Here is a 26,528-nt window from a genome sequence, read left to right as displayed (position 1 = left end):
CATTTGTGCAGTGATTAAATTTTTTATTTATCTCAAAATGCAAGCTATTTATTTAGTAGCTAATTACATTTGCTTGTAAGAGCCTTTCATACGGTAGTACTAGTCAGTTAGGCATTTTGTGAATAAACGTGTGCATGACAAACAGGTAAATAAACCAATTAAGATAGAACTGATACGGTACAAGGAGTACAAAAATGTCGTCAAACTTAACACGATATTGCTAATGCTCTCAATTCTAGCTAAATCATAAGCTTGACATCGTGTAGAGTGAAAAATCACCCCTACAATCCAGCTACTCTAAAATGCTTTAGGGAAGAGATCAGAGCTGGGGTGTAGTGCTAGGGGACTCAGGAGGGCTGAGCCCCCCTAGTTGATGCCGAACATTGGCAAATTTCTACTTTTGCTATTGTTTTTCGCAATATATTGCAAGAGCCACCCTTGTTACTTTGATAGCACTACACCACTACTGAGAGGAACCTAGTTAAAAGAAAGTGATAAATATGAAAAAACTGACTGAATTTTTGCGAATGTTTGTCCTTAAAACAGCCATCTTTTGCCAACAGCAGAGAACAGCAACAGAAATACAAGATTGGCAGAAGATATATTTCTGTAGGTGTAGGCCACACAATTAACAATCAAAACAGAGATTTTTAATTTTCTACACGATCTACAGAAGATTCAATCGTGTCGCAAATCAATGGCAAATGAGCTTAGGTAAATGTGCTCAACAAAATAATTAATACTTGAAGAAATAGAAGAAGCATATCTTTGAAGAAATACTCCATTGAAGAAAAACATCATTGAAGAAATATATCATTGATGAAGAGGATAAAACAGCAAGAAGTATGGCAAAACCATGCGGAGCAACAGCATTAACGGAGTGAGGACTAGAATGGTGAATATAAACTCTGATGGCAATGTTTTTTTCAGAGAGGAAGACCTCTGATAAAACCGAAGCATTAGGGCCTTTGTGCCAGAAACGATTGAATCCATCACCCACTTTTGAGAGACAATATTCATGATCCAAGAATTTCAATTCCGAGCGATGATCCAGACACAATGACACAGCTCAAAATGCGTACACAAGAAGTTTGATGTTTTGAAAACAACAAAGGAGCGAGAAAGGATCATTGTTGTACAAAGAGAGCACGAAGAATTGATACGTCCACTGTCTGAAAACCTTACACTGGCCCTTTTTATCTACCTAGGCTCCTTTTACACAATGCAGTCGACAGTATGCTCATACAGTTTTTACACTAACTTATCGGTAACTTACGGCCCGCGGGCCACTTATCACTGCCTTGGTCAGACCTGGGCAACTAACGGCCCGCAGGCCACTTGTCACTGCTTAGATAATGCACGGCCAACTTACGGCCCGCGGGCCACTTTTTGTTACCTAGATCAGACCTGGGCAACTTACCACACGCGGGCTACATCTGGCCATTAGGACGTTACTGCCGATAATCATTGTGAAATAACGTATCAATTATTTCATTCTGGAAATTTTAATCCAAAAGATTAGTAAACTCGAAGAAATTTCTTCAATGGAAAAAGAGTTCGTTTGAATCAAAATGATATTTTTTTGATTATTTACAATGTAAAATAAATAAAAAAATTGAATATGAACATTAATCAAAGTACCATACAGATTAACAGCCGTATTTTAGCTAGAAACAACAATATTCCACTAGAATAAAAACGCGACAGAGTGACTTCAAAAAAGCCACAATGTGGATTTTACAATTGTCTCCGATTCTACATTACCTATAGTCTCCGTTGACAATAATTTATCGCAGCTAAAAGATATGCACCTCAAACGTTTTGTACCGTTGAAGGAAAGGTTCTTGTGAACACAAAACTAAACGCAATTCAGAGAGCATGGGTGTATGGAAAATCCAGATGGAAGAAAAAGAGTTTATTCATCCTGTGGTCAAAGAGCTTTAAAAAGCATTTTGTAAAAAAACAATGAAAACAGGGTGGAATTGACCTTCCTGGCAGTCGTCTAGCTTTCCGCCAATATTCTTGGCTTTGGAAAAATCTCGTGTAAACTGCAATCTCTGCCAAAAATCTTGGAACACAAAGTTTTCAAGGGAAACTCTGCTACCCCCTCGCCATGGGAACAACGCTGGTTTATTATAAAATGATGTAGAAGATTACAAGTTTTTCTTGAGAATCATCGTTCGACAGAGAGTTCACCGGCAGTGAGTGTTCGATATTTGTCTAGACTATCAACAAAAACTAGGGGGAAGGTGGCGGAAATAGTAATAGAAAACAAAATGAAAAATATAAACAAAAACACAAATTGCTGGATGTTCCAATTAATCTTGGCAGTCATTAGTGTAAATTTCCGTAAGCATTTTGAACTATTTTCTAATTAGGAGTGTATAAAAAATAGGATCCTGTCAACGGAATAAACTATAAGAACAATTTCCTATGATGATGACAGAAAAAAACTGGGGTACTCTACAAAATAAACGGGAGGTCATGGCCAAGTCCGAAATTTAATAAACCGGGGGGATTTATAAACTGAGGCGCTGAAAGCAGGGGGGTGAAATAGAAAGCGGCGTTCTTAAAAATTCCAGAAAAGTAGACGGGAGAGGCAATTATTTACTGACGTCAGAGCACTTTATGAAAAGCTTTCTTTTTTATGTTCAAAAGATCTGGTTGTTTATTCACGCAAGCTACTCCCAGATGGGCAATAATAAGGCTGGCATTAAGGGGTTATCTCTCGTCTTCACCATGTTCCTTGTGTATCAAACCAATTCGGAGGGCATAGTCTATTGCATCTGCTATAGAACTCAAAGCTTGGTCACCCATTCTAGATCTGACTTGAACAGACCGTACGTGACGTCACTAATCATTGGAGTTGCCATCGATCATTATAATAACAACATGGCCCAGCGTAGAATTTCATAGGGCATCGCTTGCAGCATCGTTGAATTTCTAAAATGGAAAAGTTTATTGCATATTAAACGTTGCACATGTCTCAATGTCTGGTATATGTGAAAATATGCTTGATGGGAGGGGGGAATATGTGAAAATATGCTTGATGGGAGGGGGGTATATGTGAAAATATGTTTGATGGGAGGGGGGTATATGTGAAAATATGCTTGATGGGAGGGGGGAATATGTGAAAATATGCTTGATGGGAGGGGGTATATGTGAAAATATGCTTGATGGAAGGGGGGTATATGTGAAAATATGCTTGATGGGAGGGGGTATATGTGAAAATATGCTTGATGGAAGGGGGGTATATGTGAAAATATGCTTGATGGGAGGGGGGTATATGTGAAAATATGCTTGATGGGAGGGGGTATATGTGAAAATATGCTTGATGGGAGGGGGGAATATGTGATAATATGCTTGATGGATGGGGGGCGCGGGGATCGAAAATGCTTTGGTCAACATTAACCAGAACTTCTGCAGCTTTTATTTTGGAGCGGCATTTATTCAAAGTGGGGCTATTTTGATTTTTGAGGCAGTTAAATCGTAAATGAACTGATCTTAATTGAAGCTAAAAATGTAGTCAAAAACGGTTACAATGCAAAAAATAGAATTTACCGCAATCAAACTCTTTGGGTCGAAGTCTTCTCCAATATCATCCTCAGAAAACAGCCTCGTTCTCGGCAGTTTCTCCGACATTGGGGTGCCCCCCATCTGAAGGCTTCTCATTGGATCGAACAGCGGGCTCAGCCGTGGACTGCTAGTCAGACTGGTGTCAAGCCGGGGGGAGCTGCAAATATATCAGTTTTATATGACATCAAGGCTTTTAATCCAAAGGGCACTCCTTACAAAATAAACAAAATAGATTATTTTAGCCTAATATCTAGAAGTCGTCATACATTTTATGTCTATTCCTAAACGGCTGTAGAGTTTCATACAGCAAACAGCCTTCTACATTGTAGCGAGCAAGAAATTCTTCCTTTTTTGCAAATTAAAAGTCTTATAAAACGAAAGATGGTACAATTTCAGTTGTGTAAACAGTGATTAGACGCCATGTTAAGCACAGCAGCAACAATTATTAAAAACAAAAGAAATATTGAAGCAATTTTCAGTCATAATGAAGCTATTTGGCTGAAAGAAAACAAAATTCCGGCAACAAGGTCTAGTTGGAAAAATATTTTGTTATCCTGGCTTCAATATTTGACTTGCTTTAACAGTCAAAGCAAAGAAAATTCCTCCTTTCCAGACAATATGGAAGCCAAATGCAGGAGGAAACAAATACTAAATTATAGATCCTTATGGTCACAGTTAGAGTAAGGAAAATGGATATTTGTGAAGAAATGAGAAATATAAAACACCCAGGAAGGAAAATATATTTAGAGGGTGTGATAGCTCTTTGTGATCTATTCAAGACAAAGCTCAAGTTTAAAGCTTTTATTTGAAGCTTTTCGCTGAACGATAAGACCAAGCAGAAGTAACATTATGCAGACAATTTCTGCAAAAGGGGCAAAAACCCCCTTTGAGCGTAGAGCTATACTACGAGGTAGCTTGTTAGATTGTTTACGTTACTGGAAGATGGGATTGGAGGGAAATTTCCTTATTGCTTGAGACCTAAAACTGTGTATGCAACCGGGTTCTTGCAATAAGAAATGATGGTATCTAGCTGTGTACTAAACCTAAAGCAACAAAATATGGGAAAGTGGAGAAAAGTTAGCTCTAATGTCGACTAGACAAGCAAAGGGTACCGAGGCTAAGTTGACACAGTTGTTTAAGCTCAATACAATCTAAACTTAGATTTGTGCCATGGAAATTGTCTCCTCAGACTATAAAGGACAGCAATTTGTGTCACCAACATTTTCACTGATATATTATCAAAGTAACACAGTCATATTTTGAACAGAGAAAGCTTATTATAAAATGGGGTTGCTCAAAAAAGGCTGTCTCTCATAAAGAGGAATTCGTTGATAGTAGGATAGTTAAAAATTCACCTTCCCATATCAGGGCTTGATTCCATGATAAAACCAAGTTTTTGATCTGGGGTGTTCAGGCTGTCGTGCAAGTTGGTTCTTATTCCCGTGCAATCACTGTGAAAAGAAATGAAATTTACTACCACTTGCATCAAACTAAAAATGTAACAGTGACACCATAGTTCGGTTAGATAGGAGCATTATGTCATTAGCAAAAAATTTTCAAGAAACAATTTGTAATAAATATGAGCACCAACGAACAAATGAGCAGTGAGTGACAAATACCATACAATTTTCATTTAAAGATTTATTCAGCATTTGTGAGAACATTTATAACATCAAGTGTAAGTTTCTTGGCATTGTGTTGCTAAAATTGGTTTCTTGAAAATAAGATTCTTCATAAATCCTCGAATATTTAAAAATAAGAGAGATTGAAACACATCTATCAAGCATATTATCGGTCACATTTGCAAACCTGCAGAATCTTCTCCTTGGAGAAGGAATAAGCAGAATGTTGTCATCGGAACTGTTGTTGAAGATGGATTCATGGCCTAAACAGTAACAAATAATTAACTTGAGAAAGCATTCTGCTATGATGGACTAAGGCTACAAAGAATTACAAAAAACGAAATGCGTTCTTCAAAATCAGTCAAATAATATGAAATAATATAATATGAAACAATATAATATGAAACAATATAATATGAAATAATACAATACAATACAATACAATACAATACAATACAATACAATACAATACAATACAATATAATATAATATAATATAATATAATATAATATAATATAATATAATATAATATAATATAATATAATATAATATAATATAATATAATATAATATAATATAAAATAATATATAATATAATATAATAAAATATTATATAATATTATATAAACTTATAGTATAGTAAGTTTTCTTCTTTCCGTCCATCATTATCTTAAGTGGAGTTAGACACAAAAACTTACACAAGGACTTGGAAAATATAGAATGAAAGAATATTATGAATGTGTTACCATCAAAAGATAAACTGGAGTCAGAGCTGTGCGGGAAAGTCGAATCCAAATCCGAAGGTGGCAAACGACTTTGGGGTGTCCCAGGCGCTACAAAAAGCACAAGACAATAGCAGGTACAGATATTTTGTAAACACTTTAAAAGAAACAGTAATGGAAAAAGACTTTGTTGCTGCAAAGCCACGAATGAAAACAAAACGACAATGATAAGACGGGGGTTTCTACTTATTGATTATTTACATAAAGGGGCCTACTTTGCTTTCCATCGATGGGAAAAGAATCTCAACTCTGAAACGATGTTCTATTTGATAAATACACAAAGAGATAAAAATAATTTAATTGTCTATTCAAAGGAAACCTTAATTTTGGTCCAAAAATTATTTATCTTAGCTTTTCTTCAACCAAGAGAGTGACAAATGCAATTTCGTCATCATGACAAATGGCAAATCTCTAGCAGTAAGAAAACGGTATTACCTTCAACAAAAAGAGTTTTCGGCAGCATGATCAGCATCAGAAGGAGATGCATAAACTGAAGAAAATACGACAGGAGCAGCGAACCAAACATTTGCTGTTGAATAAAGAAACGATTAAGGTGGGGAAAGGTAGTAGCTGTAATATTTGCTAAAGAATTTTCGGGAAACAAGATGCCAAGAGTGCTAACACTAACTTAACCAAACATCTTTTTACAATTGATAGAGTCAGATTTCTTCCACAACTTTGCTATTGATGTAATCATGTGCGATTACGATAATATAGAATTCACTATGATACGTAGCTGGTTAGCATATTTCTGCCTTTTACAATATATGCCAATAACATTAAAGTAAAATATTGACAGATTGAAAACAGGGGCGAATCCATTGCAAATTTGAAGGGGGGGCAGTTGGTAACGAGAGTACGAGAGAAAATTGGTTACGAGAGTACGCTGCATACAACAATTTCAGATATCTTTTCAGAATAAACAACATAACTTTGAGGTAATCCTTGAGGCAAATTAATCGATCTATCCAAGAACTTTTTTCATCTGATTCTCATTCTTCAAAAGGGGTGCACAATTTCCAAAAAAGGGGCGCCAGACTTGCTTCAACTAGTTGAGGGAGGGGCAACTGCCCCTAGTTGCCCCCCCCCCTTGAATCCGCCACTGATTTACAGATTCTTACGAGAATATCGACAGTGCAAGTTGAAAATGAATTTTCTTCTCAAAATAATGCCTGTCCTTAAAGGCAACCAACAGATATAAAAGTGGCGTAAGTCACGTGACAATTGAAATTAGCCAATCCATAAGCATGAAATCACTTAGACACTAAATGATTGGCCAATAGTTGACTGACAGCTGGCTTTAGAATATGTCGTTTGCCTTTCACAGTACTTACCATTTTCGAAACGATCCAATATCGATCTCTCCTTTTGATGATCTTGAAGAAAAATGACAAATCGATTTAAGACCAAAAGTGATGATGACGTCATTTTAACACCTATATGTTGATAGTACGTCGATAAAATAAATGAAGAAAATACAGTTTAAAATATCGCAATGAGAAATAGAAAGTCCTAGGTAACTGGCTGATGATAAGACAATCAGGAAAACAATCGTGTAAGCATTTAAATCATAACCAAACAGCAACGTAATTTTGAAGGCAGGAATTTCCCACCATGTCATTTACTCGCCCTGTCTATAGAAAGTTGCACTTGGTATTGTAAATAACATTTGTATGACTTACACACAACTTCTTACCTTTTTTACATTAGTATCTGCCAGAATAGCTTCTACGGTTGGCCTACGGCGAGAAAGAGCTAGAGATAAGCAATGAACGGTCAAATCAGACAAAGATAATTTTTGGATTATATTCTTCTAAATAGCCTGCCCTCTTTAATGCTTCAGTTTATTTCAGGCAAATAAACGATCCTTCTTTTAGGCCTCTTTTAGATGTACCAATAAGATGTAGCAGTTAAATACATTGAATTCTCGTGACAGACTTTTGCAAGCTTTGGTAACAAAGATACAAAGCATTTTCTACCTTTTCCTTGGGTCTTTAGACATCATTCTTTTGATCAGATTTAGGAGGGGTCTTGACAAACCTGAAATTTATTCAAAATAAGACCAGGAAATTATTAAAATATGTGCAAAGTCGATTCCTGTTATAATCGTGGCACTAAGCAGAGTACAACTGGGCTGAAGTGAACTGCGTGTTTGAGTTGAGACTTTAGGCAATTAACTGGCAGTGTGACACTGCTTCGAGGGCTTTTCATCAAGCTGTTTCAAAGGGACATTCCAGTATTTCATAACCAGATTTGCTTACAGCATTTCTGTCTATAAGCATACGCTTTTTAAACATTATTTACTGATAATCTGAAAAAGCTTTCATAAAAAATTATTGATTGAAATTGACGATAACTAACGACACAGTCAATTTTAAAAAACAGCTCTTCAGTCACGGTGGCGTAACGATCCCGGTCGTGCGCGTAGAGCCCCTCTATTCCCAATACTTAACATTACCCGAATACCCCAGACTCAGTTTCCCTATAAATTCTCCACTAAAATACAACCAAGGGTGAAGAGCATGGGGGCTTTTTGGGGCCGAGTCCCCTTTAGTAAAAACAAAAATAAAACATTTTCGAACTCTTGTTACTATTTTATGATAATTTTTGGAAAGGCCTCGATGTTCTTATAATAGCATTATATTCCTTCGATTTAACCCCCCATCCAACCCTACCAAAGTGAGCTTAAGGAAGCTATACTATTTGAAGCAGCAATCATTCAAATAACAGATTTTCATTTATAATCTTTGTCTCTTGTACCAGTCCTTTATTTCTAATGTGTATTTAGAGTTTCCTTAAGCTAGTCCACCTCTTTTTGCTATACTAATTCATTGTCTTTACTTCTTTATACTCATATATTAAAATAATATGTTATTCTAACTTTCAGTAGACTAATGTCGATAACTGAATTATCGACAAAATCTTTCCAATTAACGTAAATCATTTTTTGGAAAGTCTCTTTCAACGTTGCTGCTCATTCATGTGTCCATTCAGAAATAACATTACCTCCAGTAAACTCGAAAGGCAACCTTTCTTCTCTCAAATCTTGCCAAAGCTCCCCTCCCTTCGGTAAGTCCATATCGCAGGCCAACTCTAGCATCGTAATACCGAGGCTAAAATAAAAAAACTTACAAGGTAATAAATATAAAAGAGCATATAAAATTCCTAGCCATACCAATCGGTATGTTATTTGTGCATCCCATGTCCACGGTCATACAAGTCTACTGTAAGTAAGGCTGTGGAATGTTTACAATAGATCTCGCTAAGGCCCTATATACCTCTGGGTGCTGTAACTGAGACAACAGGGGCCAGTAGGGTGTGATTGATATATCTGGATAAAATGAAATGAATGCTAAATAAAGTGAGCCTGGGGGGCAGTTGGATTCCTGTGTACTTTCAATCTGTCACTGGTCCAATCCATGAATAAACTGTTTCTCATCACATTACTTTTCGCATTTGACACTTAGTTTATTATAGTGTTAATGGCTATCCATCTTGATTCCATACCAATCTTCTCAGTTACATATTAGGTATAAACCTCGAACATTATAACGTTATAACGGGCTTGAGTATTTACCGTATAGGTATATGCTGTATTTTACTATGCATGTATTAATATAATCTAGTATTTGTATATGTAGTATTAAAGTTGTATTATTAGTTATATTTAGATACATGTCATATCTCAGGGGGGGGGGGGGCAGTCATGTTATATTGCTCCTCCTGGGCTCCATCCTTGTAATGTAGTTTAGTAGTTCGTACGTACTGTTTTAGGTAATTAGTTGTGTGAGTTTTTATACCGAATAAATATATATAAAAAAACTGTTTCTGATTCTAATCACCTTACTCTAAGGCGGTGTACAACAGATACATATCACTCTGACCAAGTAGCAAGAAAAATATTCTGTACCAAAGAGTACCCTAAGGAACTTTTGTGAAAAGGAGTAGGCCAGTCTTTTTAGATCGACAATTCCTTTTGCTTTTGCAGTTTCCACCCACCTTGTATAAAAAAATCAATAGCATGTTGATATTTCCGGCGGGTAAAATATTATGGTGTAAAAACCCAAGAGGGAAGTGGACGGCATTAACTAATCACATGTCCACGTCATACCTGAATATGTCTGCTGCCTTTGTGAAAGCTCCCTGCATCAGCTCTGGTGCCATGTATTTTGGGTCCCCTTCCTGGGCCTCTAGAACATCCTTTGGCTGAAGAAAAAGTACATCAGATTACTGGTTTTTACAAAAATAAAAGGCTGATATCCGAATGGTTAGGATCCAGATCATTAAAGAATGGGTCAGTTTCAATTGAAAATTAGTTATATTCCCTATAAAAAAGGTTCTATTATTAAGCTTCTTTATATGGGAAGGTAAATGCCTAGTTGTCATCAGAGCAAGGTATATGGATGCCTCGTTTTGATAATGCTGGCTTGGCAAATAGTTCACATCCCAGTAGCAAATGACACACAAGGAAAGTCGCCAAACAAAAGTGACAAACATGACAGCATTTTAGACAGCATAAGAACCAGTTCAAGAATGATTAAAGATTGACTTACTTTTGAAACATCTAGAGCTAACCCAAAGTCACCAATTTTGTAATATCCATCGCGACCAAGAAACAGATTAGCTGGTTTGATGTCCATGTGAACAAAGTTGTGATCGTGTAAATGTTTCAAACCCTAATAAAAAAGACCAAAACATTAAATCTGAACAATAAATCATTCATATATAAATATTCAAGGCGTGAAATTTTTCTTTGCTATGAAACTTGGTATACAGAGGGCAAAAGGGCATGGATGCCGAAGGTGAGAGAGAGCTTCAATGCATTTTTGGTTCTATGTATTTTCAAATTGAAATGTTGATAAGGTAATGCTTGGTAAGGGTTCATGGGCAGGAGCCAAATATTTAAATGCAGCATAAACTTTAAATGCGGTAAAGGTTTTAGTAATCAACTCTGAAACAGAGGAAGTGGAAAGAGAATCTATTTTTCTCTGAGCAACGAGAACAAAAATGCAACAAGATAAGCCATAGCTAATAAGTCAAAACTAAGACAACTTACCATAGTTAAATCAACCAGAATATTCCAGATTTCATTCTCATCGATGGATTCAACCTTTTCTGCATAATCTTTCAAGCTAGAAAAAAAAGATTAGGATATATTAGCCTTGATAAAATTTATGAAAGATAACCAAGGATTTACCTACATGGTAATTCGAAAAAAAAGTTATGGCAAGCAAAATTGAGCTGAGAGCATATTGAAAGTATGAAGCTGGCAAGCAAAGAAGGACGGAGGGGGAGGGAAGTTGGGGTGGAGGAAGGAAGGGGACTCGTTTGTATTGGTTGAGGAAAAATAATGAAAAAAGTACTTATGGAGGTATCTTGGTGACGTCAAAAGATCTTATTACTAAATTGATTAAGTAGATCTGAGAAAGAAGATAAAACAATAGTACAATGAACATACGCCATCAATACTGATGGAAAAAAAAGATGAAAACTAAAGTAGAAAAAACGTGTTTGGAGCCGTTACAAACCTCATTTCACATAATTCTGTCTGAATGAATAGAAATTGCCTGTAAAAAGAAAAAAATACTTGCTACAATCTAAAACTTGAATAAATAAATAAATAAATAAACAAATGAATAAATAAATAAATAAATAAATAAATGAATAAATAAATAAATGGATAAATAAATAAATGAATAAATAAATAAATGAATAAATAAATAAATGAATAAATAATAAATAATGAATAGATAAATAACTAATTAATTAATTAAATTAGCAAGTTTGCTCTGCATATAAGAAGCCAGTAAAAAGTTTATCTTTCAACTAATACAAGCTAATGTTTGTGAAAGAACCTGAGCAACTATAAAACAAAGCTGAAAAGAAACTGCGATTAAAACAGATAAATCAGTATCTACCTCTCTTCCCAGGCTCTGTAGAATTTGACACAGTTTCGGGAGTCGTGGATTTGTTCGTGTTTGTGCACTTCCTCCAGTTTTTGTTTCCTATAATGGAACACATAACGACAATATCAAAACAAATAGCGATGAAAATGGTAGTACTAGATTATCATTAGTAGAGGAGAGCTTGCTGTTAAAGGCCTATATGTATTCCTAAGAGATAAAGCGGTTATGCAAGCAAGTCGTGCTCCAGGCATATACTGTTTGTTCAATCGTCAGATTGTGCAATTCGTCTTGTTCCGACAAGAAAATGTTAGAGAAAGCATAACATTTGGCAATGTTATTCGTGATTTGGTTATCAGCCATTGGCGTTCCCTATCGGTGACATGGGCGATCCTTATCGGTTATATGGACGTCCCAAATAAGAAAAAGGGCGTTTTCTAAAAGCTAAAAAGGGCGTGGCTTAACAATTTCACCTTCAAGAATTTTGAAACTGCTGCCCATTGCTATTAACCGCATTGTCTGAAATTACTTATTGTTTTGACCAATATGCAGCAGTGAAAAATCAAGAGAACTATCAAACAACTACAGCTTGTTCGATTACCAAGCCAATTATACTTTGATTATACTTTACATTTTCTTATAAAGATACTAAATATTTTATCAAGCTTCGATATTTATAAGAAATTTTTGTTTTGAGCCTGAATATATTCTTAAAGTTCTTGAGTTGAAATTTTTCAAAATAAAAAAGAAAACTGCGAGTTGAGGCAGAGCGATATTCTTATGATATTCTTAAAAATTTGATGATTCTGAGCCTGAAAATTCTTATAAACAATATTCTTATATGAAGCGTGTAGATTAACTCTATATATCAGGCGCCCAGTTACATACAACGACATAGAAATCGCAGATGATATTTATGTATATTTGTGAGGCAAGAACAATATTTAACATCATATGAAATAAAATGAAAGTATATAAACTTATTACTATTATGGTTTAAAGTTTTGTATAAAATTAAAAATCCGTAGTTAATAAAAGGTCACCGAGACTAATGAGAGGGACCCAACCTGTGCCAAAAGCATTTAATGATACCTTACTTAATAATAACCCCTTACTTAATAAGATCTCGCTTCCTAACGTTGCATTCTCTATTTATCAATACCCCCTGCTTAATAAAACATCTCCTACTTAAAGATATTTCCCTACTTGATAATACCCCCTAAATAGCTGTTTTTGTGGACGGGGTGGACGTTCTCAAGTCAATTTTGGTGCACTGCGAAGGAGAACGCGATCTGCGAAGGAGGAAGGAGCAAAGAAAATATTTTTCCTTCACTCTCGCCTTTTTCCTCCGCAGTCACATATTTATCACTTGCGGCTAGGTTTCTACCTCACAATCCAGTTTTTGCTGTATAGAATTAACTAAAGAATAAAATTCTGGAAAGTTAACTGAAAGTAAAGTTCGGTTAACATTAGTCTTTCACGGAAGGATTCCTCGAAAACACAATTCAGGGCTCGCTAATCTATTCAATTGTGACGCCATCGTTTAGATTCCCATAGTCGTTTTGCGTCCAATAAAAAGCATGATCGATTTGACGTAACAATCAACGCCGCACTGATCGTCTAGTATAAAAGCGCGCGCTGGGATAAAATTAGTCTTACTTCGGTTTTTACAACTGTGAGTATCGGTGCAACTTCACTTTTGAATTTGCACTTACCTTTGTGTTTTCGTGTTATCATTGAAGCACAAAGCGCGACGCAATGTCGAGTTTCAGTGCGGACGGTAGCGTCCGCTGTTGGATATGCATGAAGAACGGCGAGAACCGGTTTTTCAACGGTCACGCCGCGCGGAAGGTCCACGAGGAGACGGTGCACGCACCACGGTACTCGCTGGGCAAAATTGTCAACACAGATGCAAGTTTTCAGTCGCAAGACAAGCATTATGTATCTACAAATGACAGAGGTGGGTAATATTTCTGCCATCTATTACGTTTGAAAACTGAATAACAGATGAAAGTAAAATAGCTTTTATTCTATTAATTAATGCCACTAATATTCAGATAAATAAATTCAAACTCAGAAAGTACTCCTTATAAATCTAGAAAATGTTATTCCTTTTTTCCACATTTTGGTAAAAGACAACAGGTTGGAATCCTTTACACAGAGAGGGCTTGAGTTACTCTCGAATGTTCGAACGATCGCAAAACAAGTGCCTTCTTTTTTCCGATCAATGATCAATGAATTTCAAATTACCTTAAAACAAATTGATAACTAAAAAAATATACAACATCTTCGTATCTCTTAAAATAAGCAGCTACTTGAAGTCTTTTACATCTAGGCTCTAAATTCCTTCAACGTATTTTTAATCCGTGCAATACATACTAGCTAAACAAAGGCACTGGCCTAATAAAATTTTAATACTCAGACACAACAAAAGCTTAAAGTTTATACTTCGCTTGTTCATCTAGAGTATTCAAGCAACAATGCCACGCCACTGAAGGCCCCCATTGCAAGTTACAAACAACTTGAATACATTAAGCGAAGATTGCGCTTTCAAAACCAAAGAACATCATCCGAGGGTCCTGAATGCTACAACTTGGCCAAGGTCGATCAATGGCTCGAGAACGGAGCAGATCTTCCTGATTATGAAATCAAATCACTTAACGTGAGGTAACCAACTTTATATTGCAACATTTGAAGCTTCTCTCTAGCTAAAATATCTATCAATACATAATCTTAATTTCCAAACTTTCTTAATCTAATTTTCATAACTTTGTTTATATTTAATTTTCATAACTTTTCTATAATTTTTCTAGTTAATTCTTGAGTTAACTAGCGGTTCGTACGAGCGATTTCTCAACAAACTGTGCGTGTAACTTGAAGGTCACAAAGTTAGCCATTTTTTAAACAGGATTAAACAAGCAATGGATGAAGTTGATGCAAGAAATGCAACTGTGAAGAAGTTGCAAGCAGATATCGATCGACTCCAAACGACGTTGGGTGAATCTCAAGTTAAAGAGGCACAAGTACAGCAAGAGCTTGAAGCGGCAAAAAGGCAGCTTAGGAATGCCACTAACGAGCTGAATCAAGCTGTCGGTAAGCAAAATAAAATATCAAGTCTTAACTTTAGAAAAACTCGCGAAACTGGGAATTATATCTAGAACTCTCCTGTCCTACTCAACATAGTTTAGCCTTTGTTAACTATAGTTAGCAGTGAACGGTCGACTTTTAAGCAGACAAGCTTTAAAAAACTTTGAGCTATCACAAACCGAGGATATTCATGATGGAAGTCATCTCCTTCTTTATTCGCTCATTACTTGCAAAAAAAGGATTTCCCACAACCGAATTAGGAAAACACATGGCGGGTATTTATTACAAACAAATGTCATGGAAAAAGGCCCCATTAATCAATTAGCCTGTTTCTATGTTGAGTTTAACAAAGCATGAGCATATTTGAGTCTAAATCACGAGTTTTGACAAACGCCTTGCCACCAGCTCCTATTTTTGATCTATTCATTCCAATTATTTGTCTCTCGCTACGGCCCTGCAATAATTTAATCAATAGAGGTGGATATTTCTACGTAACTGTACGTGTCACTTCGCTGTAAAGCTAGCGCAAGTTATTTAATGTCACTTTAAACCTCAGGTGCCATTCAACATGAAAGAGACCAACGTAGGCAAATGCAGCAAATATTAGAAAGTCGACTGAATTCGCAAAAGATGCAGATCGTCAAGCTGAAAGAGGAACTTGACAGTGAAAAACTGGTAAGTGCTGGATGTCCTGTATGTATGTACGAAGGATTGCAGACAGCATCGAAAATGCCAATAAATGTTACTAAATAACACAACATTTTTTGGGGATTAAGTTGAAAAAAACGACTGTAGCCTTTGGTATTGACCGAGCATATATGTCATAAATATTTTGGTGGTACAAAATTTTGAAAAAAAAAAGGTTTTGAAAAAAGCGAACATTTTACAGCATATTGAAAGCTTATTCGGCTGACACTCCTCAGAGTATAAAGCGTCAGAACATGATCCAGAAAGAACAAGATCCAGAAAGCACAAGATGGAGAATATACAAGATGAAAAGACCCAATTTTGTATCGAAATAGGCCAATCAGAAAAACGCCAGCACATGACAGGTACAGTTGTGTTTATAGGAAATTACCACTGGAGTCCAACAGAGAAAACGAACTCCTTCTGTCTACACAATGGCGACTTTTTCGTTTGTATGTTCATCGTATTCAAAACTGCTAGATGTAAAGACGACCGAGATCTGTCAATTATCTAAAACATGTCGTCATTATAGATTTTTGCACAACCTGGGTTAACTAAAAGATGTTGTACGATGACAGAATTTGTCCGATGGGTATAAATTTTCCATCTTGTGCTTTCAGACCCTTATTCTGACAATTTATACTGCGAGGAGTGTCAAACGAAAAAGCTTTTAGTATGTTGTAAAAATGTTGCTTTTTTTAAAGCCACAAATGTTATCTTTTGAAATATACAGTGTCTGCGTCTTGATGTCACCTGCGCTAGATTTTTGGCACACGCAGTTCTTAACCATATTAATCTGAACGTTATTTGAAACCACTGTGTTTAACATTTGTCCACCTGATACATAGATGATTAAACAACGGGAGATCGACTGTGACGAAGTCATCCAGATAAAGAGAAAGAATAAGCAGATAGAAAAGGAACTGATCGTTGAAAAACGTTTGAGGCTGGAAGAAAAACAGAGTAAAGAAGAATGTGAGGCGGAGATTGATGAGCTGATGGCGGAAAACTCGGACATCAAGAAGAAGCTGACACGATATCGTCATGATCTTGAACAACTTCAAGATGAAAACAGATCTCTTGTCGCCGATTACAATTCTATGATGGACAGAGGAGACGCCAGAGAGGCTGAACAACAGATCGCCTTACTGCATCAGTTAATGGAAGAGAGACTTAGCGAGGAAACAGCTCACTTTGCTTGTGAAATCGAAAGATATCAACAAGATTGCGAGGAGTTTAAGATCAGGTTTGAGCAGACTGCTGCTGAGCTGGAGAAGACGCGATCTGAACTAGAAGGCGCAGTTTTGTATAGACAAGATGATATTGATAGACTGCTGCAAGAGAAACAGAATTTAAAACTTGAACTCAAGGCGAAAAAGACCAAGTTGAAGAGCTTAGAGGCCACAAATGAAGAGCTGAAAAGTCAGATAAATGACAAGGAACGGCAATTAGCAAAACAACATGCCACCAAAAGCAAAGATGACAACAAATCTGAGACAGAAGGACAGCTTTACGAAAAACGCAAAGAGATCGAGCAACTGCAGAACAAAGTGGTAGAGCTTGAAACATCACTTACTTCCAAAAATACACAGTTCAAAGATGAAAATATGAAGCTCAAGGAAGCCCTGCAGCAGCTTCAATTGGCACAGGTTAAACTCACAAGAAGCCAAAGTGATGAAGACCTGGCGACACAAAACGAAGAGCTACGTAGAAATCTTCACCAGGCGCAAAAACAACTGCTGGAGGAACAAAAACGGCTTAAAGAGGTGATGACGTTACTTGAAGACGAAAATGAGGCTTTTTTGTCCACTTTTGAGGAAGAGAAAGCAGATCTGAACGAGAAGCTTGACAAAGTTCTTGAAGCCAACGTTGATTTTGATAAAAACTGTATTCAATTAGAGGCCACCCTAGAGGAAAAAGAGATGAAAATCACAGCGCTGCAACAGGCGTTGAAGGACGTAGAGGCACAGAATAAGGATATTTTGTTTGAGGAGAACAAAGCTGTCAAAAATAGCCTTGCAACGTCACAAAAAGAGGTGAATATTCTTAAAGAGCAGATTGCACGTTTAGAGGAAAATCTTGATGTGAAGCAGCAGGAAGCAACATCTCAATTGAAGAATTTCAAGAAGGAAATTCAGGCATTAGATGAAGAAAAGATTACTGCAAAGAGCCAGGTTTCTGAGCTAATGAGCAAGATTGAACAAATAAATGCAGATTTTGCAAAGGAAGAAAAGTTCCAAACAGAAACACGCATGATTAACGTGCAGCTCCAACAAGCAAAGGAGCAAGAAAAGAGCCTTGCAGATGCCAACATCGCGCTAAAGGCCCAGATTGCCAACCAAATAGATATTATTGAAGCCAACCTTGAGAAAAAGATTCAAAATCTTACAGATGCCAATAGAGAATTAGAAACAGCAAATTCAACCATAGCAAACCTGGAAGGAATAAAGAAAGGGTTAGAAAGCAGTTGTGTTGATTTAAAAGCAGAGTTAAAGTCAAAGGAGGAAGAAATAAAGCAGGCTGAGGCAAAACAAGATCATTTGTTCAATGAAATCAAAGAGCGTGAAAATTTGTGTGGCAGACTTGAGGCAAAGCTTTTGAAAGTTGAGGAACAGCTCAAGGAAAGCATTGAAAATGCTGAGCAGAAGATTCTGAATCAAAATAGTCCTGCAGAAGATAAAGGACAGTCTGAACTAAAAATTGCAGAGCTCACAAAAACAAAGGAATCGCTAGAGATAGAGAACAAGATGATGAAAGAACAAATAGTGAACATTGAGAAGCAGAAAATGAGCCAAGAAAGGGATGCTTATGAGAAAGAGAAGGAACTAATGGGTAAACTGCAAGAGCTTTCAAAAACAAACGAAGAGGTGCTGAAGAGAGAGAAGCAGGTCGTGATGCAAAATCATGAAATGAAAAAGACACTTGACGCTAAAAACCTACTGCAGACGAGTCTTGAGGATGAAATGAAATGCCTCAGCAGTAAGCTTGAGAGCAAAGAGAAGGAGCAAGCAGAGACCACTTCTGCAATGGGTGCATTGCATAAAGAGAATGAAGACTGGCAAAGAAAGTTTGATGATCTTGCTTCAACCTTAGCAGATACAGAGGCTAATATTCAAGTACTTGCTAAGAGATCAACAGGAAACGAGAAAGAGTTGAAAGCGCAGAATCGAGCTCTGAAGCAAGAGATTGAAGCAGCTAAATCGGACCTGGAAGTGAAGAACACCGAGCTTGTTCTTATGGCGAAAAAGGTTGACAGTGGGGAATTGTTATCCAAAACGATTGGTGAAAAAAGTGCCGAGATAAAAGCGAAAGATCGATATATTGAAGAGCTCGACCAGGAAAATGGGAAATTAATCGCCGAGACAAGAAAATTTGAAAGTGTAGTTAACGAGCTTGAGGAGAAGGTTGAAAAGCTTGAATTCGAGTATGATGGGTGCAAACAGGAAAAAGAGATTTATGAAAAGGAGTTGGAGAAGCAAAAGGTTAACAATCATTATCTTAAAAATACTGCGAAAGATTTGGGAAAAGCTCGCGAGGATATCCAAGAGCTGAGAGCCAAGAATAGTGAGTTGCTTTTGAAATGTGAGCAACTTCAGGCAAAACTGGACGAAGAGAAAAAACCAGAAGCAATACAGAATAAAAGGTAAGTTAACTTCGTGACACTTTAATCCCCCTATAGAATTTCTCAGTCAGTCACAGTGTTAGAATATTTATTAAACATTTTTTAAGAATTTAAACTTATAGAACTGCCAGGTTAAATAAAGAAATAGATTTATACAAACATATAATATTAAAATTGTCATTTTGAAATTCTGTCGTAGGTATGTCAGTCTTCCCTACTTTTGATGTAAGCTAGTATCCGAGGATACAGATTTTCCAGCAAGAACGTAAAAAATCTTATTTGCGACAGTTGAAAAACAAAGTGTGGCGCAATCCTTCAGCAGAAAATGAAGTATGAAATACGTAGTGAAATTTATCATTACAACAAATTGCCACCATATCTATATTTCAGCTCTGAGGAAGGTTTAGGAAACAAAGAGGATTCTTCGTACGAATACGAGTCGGACTTTGAAGAAGAGAGCGAGTGTTCAGGGGAAAGCGAAACTGAATTGACTCCAAGGTCAGAAAAAGAAGATGCGAACGAGAAAATGAAACAAACAGAAAAAGACTGGCAAATGGATGATGCCAATTTTGATGATGATGACTTTTGGAATTCTACCTTTGACAAGACACCTAAAACAGCAACTGAAGATGCTTCAAGACCTAGAGATAAACGTGAAAACGACAAGAGAAACTCAATGGCCGATGAGATTATGGAAGTTGGAGAAAATAAAAATGCCTCTGAAGACAGTAATGATGAAGTTCAACCGAACAGCAAACAATTCATCAAAAAAGAAATCGGAACAAAAATGGAAGGAAAAACAGGTGAGAAATGAAACCAAACTGATGCAATTAATTTAAATTAGATTAGAATTGAGAAAATCTTTATCAGTGACACTGTGGCTCGGAGATGGCAGTCGGGGATTTTAAGGAATTGATTAAAATCCTGATGAAACGATTCTAAAACCATGGCCTGAGCCAACAATGTACTGCTTCTCGCACACTTATGCGAAAAATTGTTGGAAAACTAGGGTCTTTGGCCAACACCAAAATTTGATTACCATGACGCCCCTTGTCTTACTCGACAAAGCTATGATTAGGTGTAGCATATCCTTCTGAATCGTTTCAATTCGTTAAGACTATCAAAAGCATGACAGGTGACAAACTATTTATAGCTATAGCAGGGTTGCCAAATGGGAATAACAAAGGAAGGCCAGACTGATGACAAACTCAGGTCAAAATGGGCATAAAAAGGCAAGATTGAAAATTCCCCCCAAAACTGAGCGAAGTGAAGTATATATTGCCATGAGCCTTTTAGATAATTTCCAAACTCAAGAAAGAAACTGAGAAATTATCTGCTTCAAACAAATTCCTATGCTAATTATTAGGTTAGTTGATAATATTTGACATTTTAGTTTACACTGTGTAGTATTGCTCATTCAATTCAACATTTGTTTGTTATTTAGGGTGCTAAAGTTTATGTAAAACAAAGGAATGAACTCATAATTTTTAAAAAGGCCAAATTTAAGTAGTATGCGAAAATCAAATTTTCCAGGCCATCTAACTCTGAAAAAGGCCAATCTGGCAACCCTGAGCTAAAGGTCAAAAGTAGGTTCATTTTTCTTGAAAACATTTCATTGTTTCTTGATTGACTTCTAATGTTTGTCGATCTTATAAAATGAAAACACATTAATGTATGGATATGTGATGCAAATTTCTTTCAAAAAATTTTAAACACATTCGAGGAAAAATTATAAAAATTATGAAGAAGTAACGCTGATGATTTAACTATTTATTGCAGTAAAAATGTCAGAACAAAATGCGTTTGAAGACGAGGAGGATGACATGCTAAGTAGCTTTGTGGCAAAACAGAAGAAAAACAAGTCAAAATCTTCACTGAAAAAGACAAAAAACGTCACGAAGAAAGAACAGATGACCAGAGATTTGGGCTTTGATTTGGAGATTGATGACCTGATATCTGATATTGAAATGAGCAATCAGGACCAAGGAAATATTGAAATAAAGGAACCAAAAATAATGAGTACCTCAAGTCAAAGAGATCCTGGTAAAATCTCAGAAACTGGTATGAAAGCAAAACAAAATGGCACTTCTTTTTGTCCATCTCTGTCTACTTCAAAAGCATTAGGAAGGAACATGCTGTTGCCTCGACTGGGGCCAAAACCACAGTCACTTCCACCATTACGCAGTGTAAAGAGGCCAAACTTTTGACTAGCATACTATATATTTTGCAGTTATATAATTTACACATGTTTAATACTTAGAGAAACTATTTACCATGGAATTTGATTGAAAGATTTTATACCTAAGTTGATATATGGATATATGTACTGACAATTCATCATTAATAATGTTTGAATTCCTTTGTGTCTCATCTAGTATTTTGGCTCAGTGGATAAAAGTCAAGTTGCAAAAGGCTTGTGTTTCATAATTGAATTTTAATATTTTAAATTCTGGTATAATATCAAATTAGAAACTCTCAATGTTAACCTCCTCTCAAATATGTGAGTCAGTCACCGATGATGAAAATGCTAAAGGATGGCCTATCAAGCTCCATATGTGTGCCCTGTCTTAAAAGCTATCAAGAAATGGCAGCAATTTGGGGGGAAAACATAAGTCTGTAGGAATATAGTCAAGGAGGTAAATAACAAAATCTTTTTTTGGGTTGGGTTATTAATTGTTTCGGTTTCTAAATTTCAGATAAGAATCATCAACAACCTTGTTCTTAATGAGTAACTGAGGTCAAAATTTTTAGTAAAAAGCCTTTTAGATTGTTGTAAATGAAAAAAATAAATCTCTTCACCACAAGGCTTAGGCTCAACACAATACATCCAGAGAGGCAAGGCAAGCCAAATTGATTTTATGCCATACTTGGATGACCAGCATTTGTACTTTCTTGGTCAAAATACCCATTTTAAAGATAAAATTTCCAGACTAATATTGAATAACTCTAACTATTGATGGACGGGACTTTAAAAAATAACTTAAATAAATTTGAAATGGTTGCATGGTTAGAAAAAAACTTTAATAAACCATACCTGTCAAAATCTCCTTTGAATCTAACCCTACTCTTCTTCACAGCATACAGCTTTTCATCTTCTATACTTTGAACCTTGAAGGCCTAATAGGAATGAAAAAAAGACATGTGATAGATAAACAATGAAATATGTATCAAAAAAGAGAAACTTCCATAATTTTGATCCTTCCTAGCACATCAATGGTGGGTGCAAGACAAATGGTTTCAATTTTTAGGACATCACTCTTGAGCATGGAGTTAACACAAAAACACAAATTGTGCCTCTTTCCATGCATCAGTATAAAACAGTGGCGGACACCTGGGGAGGCAAGGGGGTTGGCCGCCCCCCCCCCAATACTTTAGAGGACAATGGTCTCTTATTCCAAAACAATGGGAAATGTGGCATAATCTTATTAAAACAATACGCTTGCCCCCCAATATTTAACCAAGTGACCGCCCCTGGTATAAAACCAGTAAAAGGTCTATAGGTTCACACAGTCTTTGGCTGCACCCTGCTTTCTGTTACAAAGCATTCTGATTAGGTGTGTTTTGTGTAGGTGGTAGAGTACCCTTCAGGCAATGAAAGACTGTAAACCACCACCTATAAATCTTTTTCCTATAATTGGCATTTCTCTGAAAAACATCAGCACATGTTTGTTTCAGGATGTCTTTTGTTTACAAAGAAAAATCTAAAAAAATTAACCCCATCTATATATATACTTAAAATTTATGGAAAATAATTCAAAATTGATATCACACCTCTCCAAATGAACCAGTACCAAGTTTACTCAGGACTTTAAAACACTAAAAAGGAACAATATTTACAGTTTGAATGGTATATCAATAGGCAAAATCCATTTTGTGCACAAAACCTAAGGAATATAACCATAGAGGGCAAACAATGGAAAAAATATAACTAAAATGAACAAGTAAAGAGAAAATCTAGTGTGGTGGTTGAAATCTTTTCCTAATACATCTCAAAGAAATCTTTTCCTAATACAGAATATAGTTCTTCTAGTATATTTCAAACGGCATTAAACCATACTTAATAAAGGTTGGAGATCTGCCATGCATTGTTTCAGTTTTACTTAACAATAGCTTACAATTAACAATGACAATAGATGAAAAAGATTGCCAAGAGAAATTTGATACCCCTTTGCATCTGCATTTAGGCACAGACTCATGCATTGGCCAAGCCTATATTATTCATGCCGGTATTAATGGCTCATGGACAAGCAAACATTACAATGAAAAAAGCAAATAGGCAAGGAAACTTTTCTATGCATATTTTAAACAAATTCCAGTCTAGGTTATAAGCATGCATTCAAAAAGTTATGAAGACAAAGGTCGTAAAATGCTGCAGTTGTTTCTTTCTGCATAAAACATTTGTGCATAGTCCATACCTGCTCAAAATATGATACATGTAATTCTGCATTGTAATGTGGACTCTCAATACCTTGATGCAAGTTAAGGCAATTGTTACAGCATTTTAAAGAAACATAAATTATCATGATACAAATGCCCAACTGAAAAACTTTTTTAATAAATTGATGTGCAGCAACATAGAAAGAACAGTATAGGATGTGACCTGCAAACACAGGAATTTGAGTTGCAATCATTGAGTTCCCGTTCAACAATATATTTTTTGTTAAAGAAAGTCTCAATGCCTGAGTGTTGTATTAGGGATCATTTTGTTTGCTTAACCTTTGGTTTTCTAAATACGTGCTATTACCTGCAGTTTTAAATAAATTGTGTTTAAACATGAATAATGAAGCAATACAGTTGACCCTGTCCAATCCTGAACTGGTGTAATTTGAGCTTTTACTTATTCGAACAAAATTCTCAGATCCTTTGAAAACTCCAAACAAACCTTTACAAAAATTTCTATATTTAGAACTTTTTGTAATTCCCCCAACTTTGTCAGCCCCATTCAGGAAAATAGCATTTTTAGCTCAAACTCTCTGCGAACTTTAAGAAATATGTGTTTTTACTACAAACATATTTTATTTGAGGTATTCTTGTCTCGTTTTAGGTGGTAAGAAGGCCTATTTCAGTCTCCATAACAAGACAGTTCTTGATATGATATAGTATGCAAGAGCAAAAAAATTAATCATGTATGCAAGTGTGCAATTTTGAGTGTGTGAATGCCACAATCTACAGACAGGCCCTCATTTGTTACACTCTAAGAGTTTTCTATGGTAATTTGCCAGGGATGCATACTGGCCCTAGTATTTCTAGCATTATTAAAACTACCTAGTGGGATGAAAATGATGTGAAATTTTAATTGCGCATTCACTTTTTCCTGCCATTCTAAAGCATGAACTAAAGCAGAGTATGAAAGATGCATTCACAAGGTTGGTGTAGTGCTGCATTTCATTATAAAACGTACTTTTGTATGCTAGATAGGTAAAATAATATTTGCATGTAGAACATAAATATGAGACGATTGTGTATATGCAAGATCTCATCGAGAAATGCCATACTTATGGCACTTAACTGAGAATGGAACTTATCTGGGAATTTTGATGTACGCATGGATGGCTAAGCTTTTTCAAATTTACATTAATGTTGTTGTTTATGTACACATTTCAGTCGGAATCATTTTAATTTGCATCGTTCTCCTTTAATGGAATGGGTAATGACTATCGGTTAAACATTTGAGAATCAGACTAAAAGCCCTGTACACAACGCCCACAAACAACACTTCTTGGATAATGAATGTGTGACAGTCTTAAGGAAAAAAATATTTACGAAAAGATACTGCTATTTCGTTCCCGAAAACTGACTGCTTGTGGACGACTCAAAGTTTTCCTTGTTTGCTTAAAAACTCTGCTAATTGGTGGTGCAGATTTTGCAGGTGGCTTTGGAGGCGAATAATGAGCAATTCCTTTCTTCTTGTGTGAAAACACTTGGTCCGTAACTATTACAGGAATTGGACGCGGTGTTTTGAAAGTTGGCCTAGGAAGATTCGACTCCATCTTTCACCAAAAATTGTTGCATACGAATTCACATAAACTAAAACACGAATCCAGCTGTTATCATGAGAGTTCCTTGACATCAGACAACTAATTTCGCAATATTTCATGGGATTTCGCAACAAACAGTTGTCCAACCGACATTCCCTTGCTTGCCTTTCCTTGGCGCCAAATTCCTAATATTTGAAAACGAGTTTCCGTTGCATCTCAAGCCGAGGTTATCATTCAAGCCCAGTTCCCCTTTCAATAGCCCCAAAGTCCACAGCCCAGACTAAAAAAACTCACCCTCATTTTTCATTTTCAAGTTCATCAACTACACTCTTTTTTATAAGAAACTGGCTATAGGAAACGAGTATTGGACAGTTAGAAAAAATTAAGAAACGTCAGTACTGGAAGCAAAAAAATTAAGAAACTATTAAATCGTAAAAAAACTGACAACAAAATTTTATAAAATCCAAGATTATGATTGCCCTGTTGGCGTAAAACTTAAGACACAAGATATAAATATACTTCCCATATCTAAATACAGAGCGTCAGAACGGAAGCGAATTTCTTGACGTGATAAAAAAGGTCACGAACATTTTATAACATCATTCATGACATCATAATTAAGAAACTCTTAAGAAACAATGAGAATTGAAAGTTCCAGAACATTAAGAGACTGGAGTACTCAACATCGACCTTTGTTTCTTCTAAAAAATGAGTATACCGCAGTTAGTTTATAAAAAAATAAAAACGGTTCTCTTAAAGTCTGAGGGAAAAAAAATTCACAATATTGTATGGCAATATTAGTGACTTAGAACCGATTTGTTCTATACACAAATTAACGCAACATGAAGGGTGCAAAGAGAGATACCTATCCGAACATTTCTGGAAAAACATAAAACAAGGTTAAACGGCGACGTGAAAAACAAGTCGAATGCACTTTTGGACATCAGTTCCTTAAACTAAGAGTTCTTTTGAATCAAATATCTATGAAAAAAATTTCGTCAAGCGTTATTAAGCCCCAAGTGTACCTTTTAACGCTGCTTAAGTGGTTCTGGAGGTAAAGTGCTTCTGGAAAAACTGTGTAAAATAATTTTCATGTCATGACATTGCAGAGGTGCAAATGCTTTAAAAAATGACATTGTGTAGATCCAAGGGAGCTTTTCCAAGGAAAATGCTTCTTTTTTCCTTTGATGAGGATTTTTATATAAAATTTAAGGTTATATATAAAATTTTATATAAAATTAAAAGGCAATAGTGTGCTTTACTTACGTTTTG

The 26,528-nt window shown here is 36.0% G+C and overlaps 3 protein-coding genes across 3 annotated transcripts; 2 read left to right on the top strand and 1 right to left on the bottom strand.

Annotated features, from left to right (window-relative positions):
* Nucleotides 1-1,545: 1,545 nt before the first annotated feature.
* On the bottom strand, nt 1,546-26,451 carry LOC135681033 (membrane-associated tyrosine- and threonine-specific cdc2-inhibitory kinase). The gene is made up of 19 exons (XM_065195294.2): nt 25,052-26,451; nt 23,694-23,746; nt 23,050-23,094; nt 22,313-22,395; nt 11,898-11,984; nt 11,508-11,546; nt 11,036-11,111; nt 10,533-10,655; nt 10,091-10,185; nt 8,986-9,092; nt 7,959-8,019; nt 7,676-7,718; nt 7,314-7,355; nt 6,415-6,508; nt 5,944-6,030; nt 5,386-5,461; nt 4,932-5,027; nt 3,562-3,733; nt 1,546-2,943 (listed from the first exon to the last, which is right to left on the bottom strand). The coding sequence occupies exons 1-19, from the start codon at nt 25,266-25,268 to the stop codon at nt 2,911-2,913; spliced, it is 1,629 nt and encodes a 542-aa protein (XP_065051366.2). The 5' UTR covers nt 25,269-26,451; the 3' UTR covers nt 1,546-2,910.
* Nucleotides 16,364-19,340, top strand: LOC135681031 (uncharacterized). Its single transcript, XM_065195291.2, has one exon. The coding sequence runs from the start codon at nt 16,505-16,507 to the stop codon at nt 19,301-19,303; it is 2,799 nt and encodes a 932-aa protein (XP_065051363.2). The 5' UTR covers nt 16,364-16,504; the 3' UTR covers nt 19,304-19,340.
* Nucleotides 19,583-21,485, top strand: LOC148958106 (uncharacterized). Its single transcript, XM_089113784.1, has 2 exons — nt 19,583-20,081; nt 21,058-21,485. Exons 1-2 carry the CDS (start codon nt 19,604-19,606, stop codon nt 21,483-21,485), a joined length of 906 nt encoding a protein of 301 aa, XP_088969910.1. The 5' UTR covers nt 19,583-19,603.
* Nucleotides 26,452-26,528: the final 77 nt, after the last annotated feature.

The sequence above is a fragment of the Rhopilema esculentum genome, chromosome 18, assembly GCF_057945365.1.
Source record: "Rhopilema esculentum isolate cy_ngs chromosome 18, ASM5794536v1, whole genome shotgun sequence".
Classification (NCBI taxonomy): domain Eukaryota; kingdom Metazoa; phylum Cnidaria; class Scyphozoa; order Rhizostomeae; family Rhizostomatidae; genus Rhopilema; species Rhopilema esculentum.
The sequence above is the reverse complement of the archived record's forward strand: the minus strand, read 5'-3'. Positions and strand labels throughout refer to the sequence as shown.